The sequence below is a fragment of the Quercus suber genome, unplaced genomic scaffold (genome assembly GCF_002906115.3).
Source record: "Quercus suber isolate HL8 unplaced genomic scaffold, Cork oak 2.0 scaffold_272, whole genome shotgun sequence".
Taxonomy (NCBI): Eukaryota; Viridiplantae; Streptophyta; class Magnoliopsida; order Fagales; family Fagaceae; genus Quercus; species Quercus suber.
In genome coordinates, this window is record NW_027069728.1 from 128,244 (window position 1) to 141,251 (window position 13,008).

At 29.5% G+C, this 13,008-nt stretch overlaps 1 protein-coding gene across 3 annotated transcripts; it reads right to left on the minus strand.

Annotated features, from left to right (window-relative positions):
• Positions 1 to 8,469: 8,469 nt before the first annotated feature.
• Positions 8,470 to 10,349, minus strand: LOC136070936 (uncharacterized). Of its 3 annotated transcripts, none has more exons than XM_065781596.1 (4): positions 9,511 to 10,349; positions 9,340 to 9,393; positions 9,051 to 9,223; positions 8,470 to 8,833 (listed from the first exon to the last, which is right to left on the minus strand). In XM_065781596.1, exons 1-4 carry the CDS (start codon positions 10,298 to 10,300, stop codon positions 8,744 to 8,746), a joined length of 1,107 nt encoding a protein of 368 aa, XP_065637668.1. In that variant the 5' UTR covers positions 10,301 to 10,349; the 3' UTR covers positions 8,470 to 8,743. The 3 variants fall into 3 exon arrangements, with proteins under 3 accessions (XP_065637668.1, XP_065637669.1, XP_065637670.1); XM_065781597.1 differs by having other exon boundaries at positions 8,992 to 9,223; XM_065781598.1 differs by lacking the exon at positions 8,470 to 8,833 and having other exon boundaries at positions 9,057 to 9,215.
• Between the last annotated feature and the right edge of the window lie 2,659 nt (positions 10,350 to 13,008).

A 13,008-nucleotide genomic window follows, 5' to 3' on the forward strand; every position in this document is an offset into this window, starting at 1 on the left:
CAACCTTAATATCTTATATTATATAACAAATAAATAAAAATTTAATCTTTTTTTTTTAATGATATTAATGTGTTTGGCAAAAATTAATTTTGCCAACTTATTTTACTATTCATCTTATTTTTGCTATTATTTATGGGTCCCACTGCACTTTTTGGTACTATTCATAAGTTTTACGGTACTATTTCAGCTAACTTTTACCTTTATTTACAATACTTTCAGCAAAAAGTTTTCAGTTTCAATAAAATAAGCAGATTTCAAATAGACGATAAGTGTGCGTTTGGCAAAAATTATATTTGCCAACTTATTTTATTATTCAGTTTATTTTTGCTACTATTTTAGCTAATTTTTACCTTTATCTATAGCACTTTCAGCAAAAAAATTTTAATTTTAGCAAAATAAACGGATTCTAAATAGACCTTAAGGCTGCCAAGAAGCCAAAGAGCTCACGCTTCTCTTTAAATAATTGAAAGATACCCAAAAAAGTGACATAGAAATCCAAAACTAAAGATATTAATTGTTCAATGCAAAATGAAGCAGCCAAACAAGACTATGTCTTCCAATGGTGGTTCAGAAAGTCTCAAGCAAACACAAGTCTCGTGCTTCTGTTTTTGGAGTTCTTTCCAGTTAAAAAAAAATATATATATATATATAGTTCCAAAAAAGGAACGAAGAAGAAGAAGACTAGGGGTGGAAAAAACTACTATAAGTTACCTAACAGTCACGGGTCAAAGCATCTCTATCACAGAGGCATATTTAGATGCTGCAAACAAAAACAGTGAGTCTGTGTAGTCAGGACCAATACAAACTAAAATATGCCCCCCATGGATTTCACACCTTACAAGATGTATAAGCACATTTTAACAAATAAGTAGTGGACACTTTCCCCAAGTTCCCTGCCCAAAAACAATTCTTGCCTCTTCTAAACTACCAAAGACTTACAATTCAACATGCCACAAGTCAATTAGGAAATTCAATTTCATATTAGGTGTTTCCCATTTTAAAAATTTTAATTGGTAATACCCCAACTTAAGGGAAAATACCCTTTTAATCACAAACACAAATCATCAATATCAATATCAATATATCATATACTAAATCAAGTGAGGTTCTACCGTATGACCTCCCTTTGAAGAGTTTACTCCCTCCGTATCTCTCTTCTCTTCATGTCTTTTAGCATACCCAAACAACTGCCTTAGAGTATTTTTCTGTTTGACCTTCCACCTTTTACCTAAAGGTTTAATGAGTGCCATGTGGTCATTTCTCTCTCTCTCATTTAAAAAGGTGAATATCTAAAAGGAATTAGAATGCTTTTCATTTACCTGGCCTTGATATCCGATTTGGGCTTTTCATTTCCACCTTCACATGTAACTCTTGCATTGCCTAACTTCTCCTATTCCCAATCTTCTTATATAAGTACTAGAACTAGAATACACACATGGTGATATCACATGGTAATTGTTCTTTATTTGGGTTAATTATGGAGTGCATGAATTGGCACCTATAGTGTTATTTCTACATTCCTTGAAATTCTTGCTTGTGTTAAGATCAATTTACTCATTGACAATTAAAAAAAAAAAACACATCAAGGATTATAGTGGTAACCATATGGCTTTGAAAATTCATGTGATTTCTTTTTCTTTTTTTATTTACAATAATTTGGAATTTGTGACAATTCACTCTTGGCACCATGTATTTATATATGTGCAATATATTATAATTCATTTGTTATCTTCTCTTAGAGCATCCACAGCCTAAATGCCAAATGCCAAATGTAAGCATATTTTAGCATTAAGACCCAAAATCCCCACTCCATCAGAACTTGTAAAATCTAACTATTGCAAAAAAATTTGCAATTGTGCTACAGTGCGATTCCAATGTAGAATCGCACTGTAGCTCAATGTAAAACCAAAAACATTATTTTATTCTCTCAACTGTCTCCCTAACTCTCCATTATCTCGAGTTTGTCTCCCATTGAAGCTCTTTCTCACACGGTTTGAGCTCTCTCATCCCACCTCTCTCTCGCCATCATTGCCAATGCCAAGCTTCTCGTCTTCCTCGTGGATCATCGCTTCATCACAGTTCATGGGTGCATCAAGTCCGGTATGGCGTCGTGATCGTGGCTCTCTCAAGTCCGGTGTGGGTTGTGGTTGTGGTCTCTCAAGTCCAGCATGGGTTTGATGAGCTTTGGGTCTCTCAAGTCCGGTTGCATTGGTTGGGTTTTGAATCAATGGTGGATCGTTGGCGGGTCGTGGTGGTTGTGGTGGCTCTGGGCTGAGGATCATGGTGGATGGCGGGTTTGGAGTTCTAGGTTCTGTGGGNCTTATATAAGTACTAGAACTAGAATACAAATGCAAAAGCATTAATGTGGAGGAAAAGTTAAAAGTATATTGAACATTGTGGGTTGTGATCACGTTGGGAATCACCATTTGCTGGATGGCACTTCCTCTGGTACTCTCTCTCTCTAAATGTTGACAAGCATATGGCTGTAACTAAAATTATATTGAAAGCTAATACTCATTTTGACAAGAAAATAGTTGTTTTCCTTCTTTCTTTCTATTTGTGTGTACATCGTTGAATCACAACAATCAAGGATTTGAAGCTTGCATTGAAGAAGAAAGTGAATGTCATGGATGGAATAATCCAAGATCGGTCATGGTGATATCACATGGTAATTGTTCTTTATTTGGGTTAATTATGGAGTGCATGAATTGGCACCTATAGTGTTATTTCTACATTCCTTGAAATTCTTGCTTGTGTTAAGATCAATTTACTCATTGTACAATTAAAAAAAAAAAACACATCAAGGATTATAGTGGTAACCATATGGCTTTGAAAATTCATGTGATTTCTTTTTCTTTTTTTATTTACAAATTATTTGGAATTTGTGACAATTCACTCTTGGCTTTTTTTTTTTTTTTTTTTTTTTTTTTTTTTTTTTTGCTGCTGTGATCAGTGCTTAAAGGAAGAGGTGGGTATGGCTAAATTGGGTATGGCATTTTGCTATTGGTTTTATTTGGTTTTGGGATGGATTTTTTTTGTGGGTTCATGGTGGTGGAGTTGGGGGTTGCCATGGTTTGGTTTGATTTTGTGGGTTGTCATGATTTTGATTTTTTTTTGTGCTTGAAGATGACTTTGGTTTTCAACTAATAAAAATCAGTTTGGGTACTGAGTTTTGGAGATAAAAATCAGTTTAGGTAGTGGTGGTGGTAGCAGGTGGTTGTAGAGGTGATTTGGGTTTTGGGCTTTTGTTTTTATTTGGGTTTTGGGATATATTATTTTATTGTGTAAAAATATTATTTTAATGTGTTGTATTGTAAAATAAAAGTTGGGATGCTGGAGTATTGTAAAATGATATTGTATAATTGATAAAGTAGCTTTTTAGGATGGTAAAGTAGGATAGGATGGCATTTTGGGTTGTGGATGCTCTTAAGTTCCATAGCACCGTATTTGGTCATTTGGTGTTCTTCCATTCTTAAACTTTTTGTAATAATGATTCTGTCACAAAGGAAATATGCAGCCATAAAAATAACTTCATATATATTATTTTAAGGATTTGGCTTATTTCCAATATTTTTTTAACTGGAAGTCTCCTTTATCTTTATCTTTTTTTTTTCTTTCTTTTTGTATGATACTTTAATTTCAAGAACTCAAATACTAGGTAAATTTTTTTTTTTCATTTTTTTTTCTTTTACAAATTTTATATTATTAAGCGGATTATAAATATTTAAGGTAGTAATTATTATTTAGAGTGTGGATTGTAGAGTGATTTATCTTTATTTTCATCTTTTTTCCTTTTTCTTTTTGTATGGTACTTTACTTTGAAGAAATCAAGTATTGGGTAAAAAAAAATTTTTTCACTTTTTTTTTTCTTTTGTAAATTTTATATTATTAAGTAGATTATAAATATTTAAGATAGTAATTAGTATTTAGAATGTGGACTGTGGAGTAATTTATCTTTATCTTTTTTTTTCTTTTTGTATGGTACTTTACTTTGAAGAAATCAAGTACTAGTAAATTTTTTTTTTCTTTTGTAAATTTATATTATTAAGTGGATTATAAATATTTAAGATAGTTATTAGTATTTAGAGTATAGACTGTGAAATGATTTATTTTTATCTTTTCTTTTTCTTTTTTTTTCTTTTTGTATAGTACTTTATTTTCAAGAAATCAAATACTAAGTAATTTTTTTTTCATTTTTTTTTCTTTTGTAAATTTTATATTATTAAGTGAATTATAAATATTTAAGATAGTTATTAGTATTTAGAATGTGGAATGTGGAATGATTTATCTTTTTCTTTTTTTTTTTCTTTTCTTTTCTTTTTCTTTTTCTATGATACTTTATTTTCAAGAAATCAAGTACTAGGTAAATTTTTTTTTTCACTTTTTTTTTCTTTTGTAAATTTTATATTATTAAATGGATTATAAATATTTAAGATAGTAATTAGTATTTAGAATGTGGACTGTGGAGTAATTTATCTTTATCTTTTTTTTTTTTTGTATGATACTTTACTTTGAAGAAATCAAGTACTAGTAAATTTTTTTTTTCACTTTTTTTTTCTTTTGTAAATTTTATATTATTAAGTGGATTATAAATATTTCAAATAGTAATTAGTATTTAAAGTGTGGACTGTGGAGTGATTTTTCTTTTTTCTTTTTCTTTTTGTATGGTACTTTACTTTCAAGAAATAAAGTACTGGGAATTTTTTTTTCTTTTGTAAATTTTATATTATTAAGTGGATTATAAATATTTAAGATAGTTATTAGTATTTAGAGTATAGACTGTGAAATGATTTATTTTTATCTTTTCTTTTTCTTTTTCTTTTTCTTTTTATATAGTACTTTATTTTCAAGAAATCAAATACTAAGTAATTTTTTTTTCATTTTTTTTTTGTAAATTTTATATTATTAAGTGAATTATAAATATTTAAGATAGTTATTAGTATTTAGAATGTGGACTGTGGAATGATTTATCTTTTTCTTTTTTTTTCTTTTTCTTTTTCTATGATACTTTATTTTCAAGAAATCAAGTACTAGGTAAATTTTTTTTCACTTTTTTTTTCTTTTGTAAATTTTATATTATTAAGTGGATTATAAATATTTAAGATAGTAATTAATATTTAGAATGTGGACTGTGGAGTAATTTATCTTTATCTTTTTTTTTTCTTTTTGTATAGTACTTTACTTTGAAGAAATCAAGTACTAGTAAATTTTTTTTTTCACTTTTTTTTTTTTTGTAAATTTATATTATTAAGTGGATTATAAATATTTCAAATAGTAATTAGTATTTAAAGTGTGGATTGTGGAGTGATTTTTCTTTTTTTTTTTCTTTTTGTATGGTACTTTACTTTCAAGAAATAAAGTACTGGAATTTTTTTTCTTTTGTAAATTTTATATTATTAAGTGGATTATAAATATTTAGATAGTTATTAGTATTTAGAGTATAGACTGTGAAATGATTTATTTTTATCTTTTCTTTTTCTTTTTATTTTTCTTTTGTATAGTACTTTATTTTCAAGAAATCAAATACTAAGTAATTTTTTTCCATTTTTTTTCTTTTGTAAATTTTATATTATTAAGTGAATTATAAATATTTAAGATAGTTATTAGTATTTAGAATGTGGATTGTGAAATGATTTATCTTTTTCTCTTTTTTTTCTTTTTCTATGATACTTTATTTTCAAGAAATCAAGTACTAGGTAAATTTTTTTTTTCACTTTTTTTTTCTTTTTTAATTTTATATTATTAAGTGGATTATAAATATTTAGAGTGTGGACTATGGAGTGATTTATCTTTATCTTTTTTTTTTCTTTTTCTTTTGTTTAGTACTTTATTTTCAAGAAATCAAGTATTGGGTAAAAAAAATTTCACTTTTTTTTTTTTTGTAGATTTTATATTATTAAGTGGATTATAATTATTTAAGATAGTAATTAGTTTTTAGAGTGTGGACCGTGGAGTGATTTATCTTTATCTTTTTTTTTTTTTTTTTTTGGGTATGGTACTTTACTTTCACGAAATCAAGTACTGGGTAAATTTTTTTTCACTTTTTTTTTCTTTGTAAATTTTATATTATTAAGTAGATTATAAATATTTAAAATAGTAATTAGTTTTTGGAGTGTGGACCATTAAGTGTTACATGCTATAAGGACTAAAAACATAAGTAATCCTATTCATAGCTAGCTGTAATTTGGAATTTTACTTCCATATATTCTCCATATGAATAGTCATCGACTTGAGGGTGAGTCTCTAATAGTCCCTGATTGATTAGTTGATTGGTCAAGTGAATGATCAGGCCGTGATATGTCATATGATTAATTAGGTGTTGATGAGTCATGTGATGAACCTCATGGTTGGGATTGATTTTCAACCTCAACTAAATCAAAACATTCCATTGTCATATCTATGTGAAAATATTACTATAGATAATTACTCACATATGTCAAATAAAATTAATGTTTGAAAAAGCAAGAGCACACTACACATAGAATACTGTTAAAAACTCTATGAATGAATGACAACTTTTTAAAAAGAGGGAAAATTTAATGTAGTTAAATGACTCAACTCTTGAAACTAAAAATCACTTAATTTATTAAAATTATTATATTTTACCAGTGGGTTATTATGGTGCATTGGATCTTTACCTATGTTCTTCAAAATTACACATTATTTTTTGTTTTTACTAAAGGTTTTATAGGTGACCAACAAAAGTCCCCAATGGAACTATGATAATATTCATGGAAAAAACTATTGGGTCCCAACTAAATTTTTGAGAGTAAATTACTGTGAGAGGATAATGATCATAGTCTAAAAATTGTTGTTAGGTGTGCCAAATAGTTGTATTAGGCTCCTAGAATTGTTCACTGTATTTTTTGGTGTCCCAAAAAGACATTTTGGTTTTTTTTTTTTTTTACAAAACTTTTAGTAATTAATCTAGATAAAAGAATAATTTTCACTAATATTAGATTAAATTAGTATATACATTTGAAATTCAAGAATCACATGCACATATTCAAAGTCAAAGCTAAGTCTCAATTCATTCATTACTCATTTTATTAATATAAATGCTAAGTCTCAACAGCTCATGAAATGCATAAAAAAAAAAATCTAATCAAATAACTAATTAACATTATTTTATTTTTTATAATATATATTGTATATTTTTATAAATTTAATAAGCTTATTTTATTTATATGTTATATAATATTTTATTTATTTATTTAATAAATAATGCATAATACTTTATAAAAATCATGATGTTTACCTGGGGAGTAATGGTTAAAAACAACATGCGGTCACTCTTTAATCTTCACTCTCTTAGATTTGGAGAAAACTCTCAAAGAAAACTGTAAAAAAAAATACTCGAAATTAGATTTGGAGAAAATAGCAAACTCTCAAATGTAAAAAATACTAGAGATTAAGAAAACTGATGATGCGAGAGAGAAAGAAAGAGAGACTCACCCGTGGGTTGTTGGAATGATTCCTTGATTTCCTTTTGCAAGAGGTTCTTTTTTTTTTTTTTTTTTTTTTTTTTTTTTTTTTTTTTTTGAGATTAGAAAATTTTTGTTAAAACAAAAGGAGATTCCAGTTAAAAAATAACTAAAAGTAAGCCAAACCTTTGTTTTAAAACGTGAGGTTCTATTTATGGTGCTTTATTAAAGTAATTTTGTATTTAACCTTTAATCTCATATTTGCACGTAACTTTGAATGTTTGGCATTCAGCCCTTAAAGCACGTAACTTTGAGGTATCCAATTGAGAAAAAACTCGAAAAGGATTACAACCAAAATTGGATTTTGTGTTGTTTTGTATTGTTTTGTTTTCTTATAAAAATGCACACCACAATCATTGAAGTGTATTTCCAAATTAAGAGGCATCATATCTATTTAGCACCCAAAAAAAAAAAAATATTGTAATGGATATATGTGTGTAGCTTAAAATCTCGCTTTTTATAACAAACTATTTGCTTCATCTAATTTCTAATTATTATAACAATTATGCTATGGTCTATATTTTTTATCACCTTAATTTGTGCGAATTCAACAAAAACCTTTATGTTATCGCAACAATAATTCATATTATTACTCTAATATATGTTCAACATTTTTCATAACCTTCTTACATAGAAGCTTACAAGTTACAACATTATCCGTACATTGTGCGAGCAATTCGCTTGTTCCTATAAATTAGAGAGGTCCTTACTTTGTCATACTTCAACAAATTATAAGTGTAAATTAAAATTCTTCTCCAATATGATACATTCAAACACAATTTAACTGGAAAAGGAAAAGGATAACTGATTTGGTTCTGAGAGCATAGGTTTTAGATACAATATAGGCAAACAATGTCAAAGGCGTGCAACCTTAATCATGACAAAAGTTTTAAAAAATAAATTAGATTAAATTTAAGGCAATCACACAATTGCAAAGTTGGGGAAAAATTAAATCAAATCCAGCCAAAGCTTAACAAAATGAAGATGCTGAACCAGATAAACAAGTAGATATCATTACCAAGCTACATTATTCGAGGTCGATGAAAAATAAATCATCTCCATGCAAGAAAATTTTGTCTAACCATTAAAGGAAACACTAGTAGTACATGTTAATTGGATTTGTTCCAGATTCTAAAACAATGGTAAAGGCATCAAGGAGTTCTCTATACAACTTCCCAGGATCACGCACGAGCATGTGCAGAGCATGCACAAACTACTGAACAAGTGTAATGAGACATTCTTACAATCTCCAAAGAAAACTAAAGTTTGTCTGAAGCCATTCCATTGATCATCTCCAGATCCATCTTGCAGTTCTCTCTCAAATCCTTTAGCGTATTAAAACTGGCTTGCTGCCCAGAAAATTGACATATTCAACACATTTGAGATAAGAAAAGAAAACTGAAATTTCATGACATGAATAAAGGATGATCTTGAAACTTAGTCCGATCATAAGGAGCCATTAATGCTTGCAAATTGCAATGAAGCATTGGTTAGAGCAATGACTCACAGAACAGATTCACATAGAGGGTTGAACACTAAGCCATAGGAAATAAAAGTTGCACTCACAAGCTGGTTGCTTTCATGAACAAAAATATCCTCCATACGAATAAAGAGTGACTTCCACTGACTCGTGAGATCAGATTCTAAATTCAATGATTTTCTGTTTCCTTGGGCATGAGTGTCAGTCTCCTGCAGCCTTTGAACCAAGATGCTTGCTTCTTTCTGACTCTTCTTCAATACTGGCACAAAATTAGGTGATACTAATGAGGGAAACAATATCCCTATGAGAAGAAAACAAACTAAACATGTAAAAGTTCTAGACAAGTAATCTATCAAACACCATCCACAAACTTACCAGATATTCGACCCTTGATGTCCTGGTAATGGAGGTCCGACCAAATATAACCAGCTGGTTCACAAATCATAAAATAAACATACCCATTTAGAATTAAAATGCAGTATAAGAAGTTAAATTCCATTAACACAAGCAATGAAACATAGTTAGGTGTTATGAGCTTATGATTACCTGTCAAGCAAAATGAACAAGAGCAACCTTTGAGAATGTTGTCACCAGCATTTAGACTAGTGCAACCATCACCCTTAAATCCAGTACATCTTTCCAATTTATGGATCTTAGAACCATGTGACTCAGGCAATCTAGACGACTCAATAGACCCATAATTGCTCGAGGTCAAATTACCAAGACCAAGATCCTTCTCATTATCCTTGAAACCACGCGTGACTAATCCTTCCCTTACTACACTAATTTGTTGTGTAACACCGGAAGTGAGTCTCACTTCCTCATCTTGACACTTCCCTCCAACCCTGCGACAATCTTTCTTGCACGATTCAGAACACACAGGCATGAAAACACTAGACACACAACTATCTCTTGATGCATCACCAACCTCCACACTACTTTCTCGTTTTCTATCATCTTTAACAAGATGGACAATACCATCAAAAATATTCAATGTCTCCTTGCTTTTATCAGGTAAGTTTACAACAGCAGAAGCAACATTCTCCAGTGAAGTACCAACCTCACTACAAGTAGGGGACAAATCCTTTTCACTAACATCTACAACTCCAAACTTACCTTCACATTTGCTTTTAACTGAATTCTCAACTCCTAAACACACTTTTTTCGCAACCCGCAAATTCCCATCTTCACCATCCACATTTCCACCACACCCATCACCAGATTTAAGCCCCAAATCACCTGAACCAAACAAAAACCCCCTTTTATGATTGGTCACATCGGCTAAAGCCGGACGGGCTTTGCCAAACCCATCTGTGAAATTATCTCCACTCATCATGAAACTCAAATCTTAAGCTCTATAGCAGAATAAAAATAAAAAAAAAAAAAAAAAAAAAATGCTTTTATCAGGTAAGTTTACAACAGCAGAAGCAACATTCTCCAGTGAAGTACCAACCTCACTACAAGTAGGGGACAAATCCTTTTCACTAACATCTACAACTCCAAACTTACCTTCACATTTGTTTTTAACTGAATTCTCAACTCCTAAACACACTTTTTTCGCAACCCGCAAATTCCCATCTTCACCATCCACATTTCCACCACACCCATCACCAGATTTAAGCCCCAAATCACCTGAACCAAACAAAAACCCCCTTTTATGATTGGTCACATCGGCTAAAGCCGGACGGGCTTTGCCAACCCCATCTGTGAAATTATCTCCACTCATCATGAAACTCAAATCTTAAGCTCTATAGCAGAATTAAAATAAAATAAAAACCCACTTCTCTAATTTGACAAAAATTCAACAAAATCTAAACACACCCTTTGGTCCAAAACTTCAAGAATCCTCAATTCACTACACAACAACAACCAAAAAAAAAAAAAAAAACACTACTAGCACAAAATGACATATAATATTTGAACCCAGCAATAATGATTAACAAAAGTTGATGAGATGGGTGTGAGAAAATAGTACTGACCTTGAGAGCTGAGATGGGATTAGATTTGTGGGAATTTTTTTTGAGTGTTTGGAAGTGAAAATCACAGAGGAAACGTGGGTTTTGTTTGGTTCATGTGAATGTCAACCGGGAATGGTCTTAAAAATGCAGCGGCTAATGAGTAAGGCGCTTTATAGTATTGAATTTTTTGGTTAAGGCGGGAATCATTTTGTTTAAAATAATGCATCACCATTTTTTGCACATGGCATGCTGCAGTAAATAATGACATGATTATTGCTTATTTTGGTGGAATAGAATTTAAAAATGATATGCCATTATTATATACGTACTTAAATTTATACAAATTAAATACCAATCTGAAATAAATTCTCCTCACTGCCAGCTAAACAGAGAAGATCCAGATCCAAATTTTTTGCCACACTTTTCCTACTTCACTTTATACTCTATCAATAAAAACTTGCCACGTGTTCACTTAATTAATTAAACACTACCATTAATTAATAATTGTAGTATTAATAAGTTAATAATGATAGTATTTAATTAATTAGATAAACACGTGACAAGTTTGTATTGGTGAAGTATAGAGTGAAGCAGGAAAAGTGGGACAGAAGATTTGGACTCAGGTTTTGCAGCGTGATTCCTTTAGGTGTTTTTCTTTTTTCTTTTTTGGGTCCGGATAACAGATGCTTATAAGGAATTTATTAACAGACCATTTTATAAAAAGTTTAAGGGTTATGTTAACGGGTATCCTTAGGACAATGATTAACAATCAGTTTTATGAAATATTTGATACAACTTTAATGGGAAATAAAAAAATGTTATCAAAATATTATTTTTTTTTTCCTATAAAAATTTTCTTAAATTGAATCGTTAACTATTGTCCTAAGGGCATCCGTTAACATTTCCCTAATTTTAATATTATTTTCATAAAAAAATTAAAAAAAAAAAAAAAAACTATCCAAAAAATTTATATTTTCTTTTCATTTTCTTTCTCATTGCAATCCAAACAAAGGAAAAAAGAATTTCCCTAATTTTAATATTATTTTCATAAAAAAATTAAAAAAAAAAAAAAAAACTATCCAAAAAATTTATATTTTCTTTTCATTTTCTTTCTCATTGCAATCCAAACAAAGGAAAAAAGAAATATATTATTCTCTTTTCTTTTCTCCTTCTCTTCCTATTTCCAAACATACACATGAGAATTGATTTCTTTTTTTTTTTTTTCTTTCTCAATTCCTTGCTATTATTCATTTCTTATCTCTTCTCTTCTCTTCCCTCTTTTCTCTTTATTATTTTGGAAAAAATTTCTATTCCTAACTCTAGTTAACGCAAACAATACACTTTTTCCCACACCTAAATCTAGTATGTTTATGTGTCAATTATTGATTGAATTTTAACACCTTCACATAGGTGATGGGTTGACTACAAATTTTTTAAAAAGCTAAAATCTCTTATTGGCGGAAAAATTATTGTGCACTAAACGAATGAGATTCAATTTTAAAGTAGGACCCACATGTCAGTGATACATGGGTCTCATACTTACTCATTACGCTTTTCCAAGTAATTTTATTGGGCGGTTCATGAGAGTGACAAGGGTCACTTGCATGTGGAGTGTGGACCTTGGTAAGAGCATTTCTAGCAGACTCTCCAAAATTTTGTACTGTTTGGAGAGTAAACAGTTCTTTTTACCTTTTAACTACCTATTTTTTCAAATACATTTTTCAACAAACTCTCTATTTTTTATCTATCTCATTTAAATATTATTTCTTCATTCTTTTTTTAATCTTTCTTTATTTATTTTTTCAACCTTCTTTCATTTATTTCTAATGACTATATTTTTTCAAATACCCAACAACCATATTTTTAAAACCTCCCAATGGTAATATTTTTAAATTTTTTCTAATGATATATTTTTAACAAATCTTGTGAAGCACTTGTGGTAACGATATACTAAGTTGTAGGTCATCTAATTTTAACTAGAAATTATTTATAAAAAAAATTAACTAAAAATGCTATATTAACAATATTTTGTACAATACTTTCACAATAAATCTTATGCGATAAGTTGTTGCTGTTTCTAGATTAC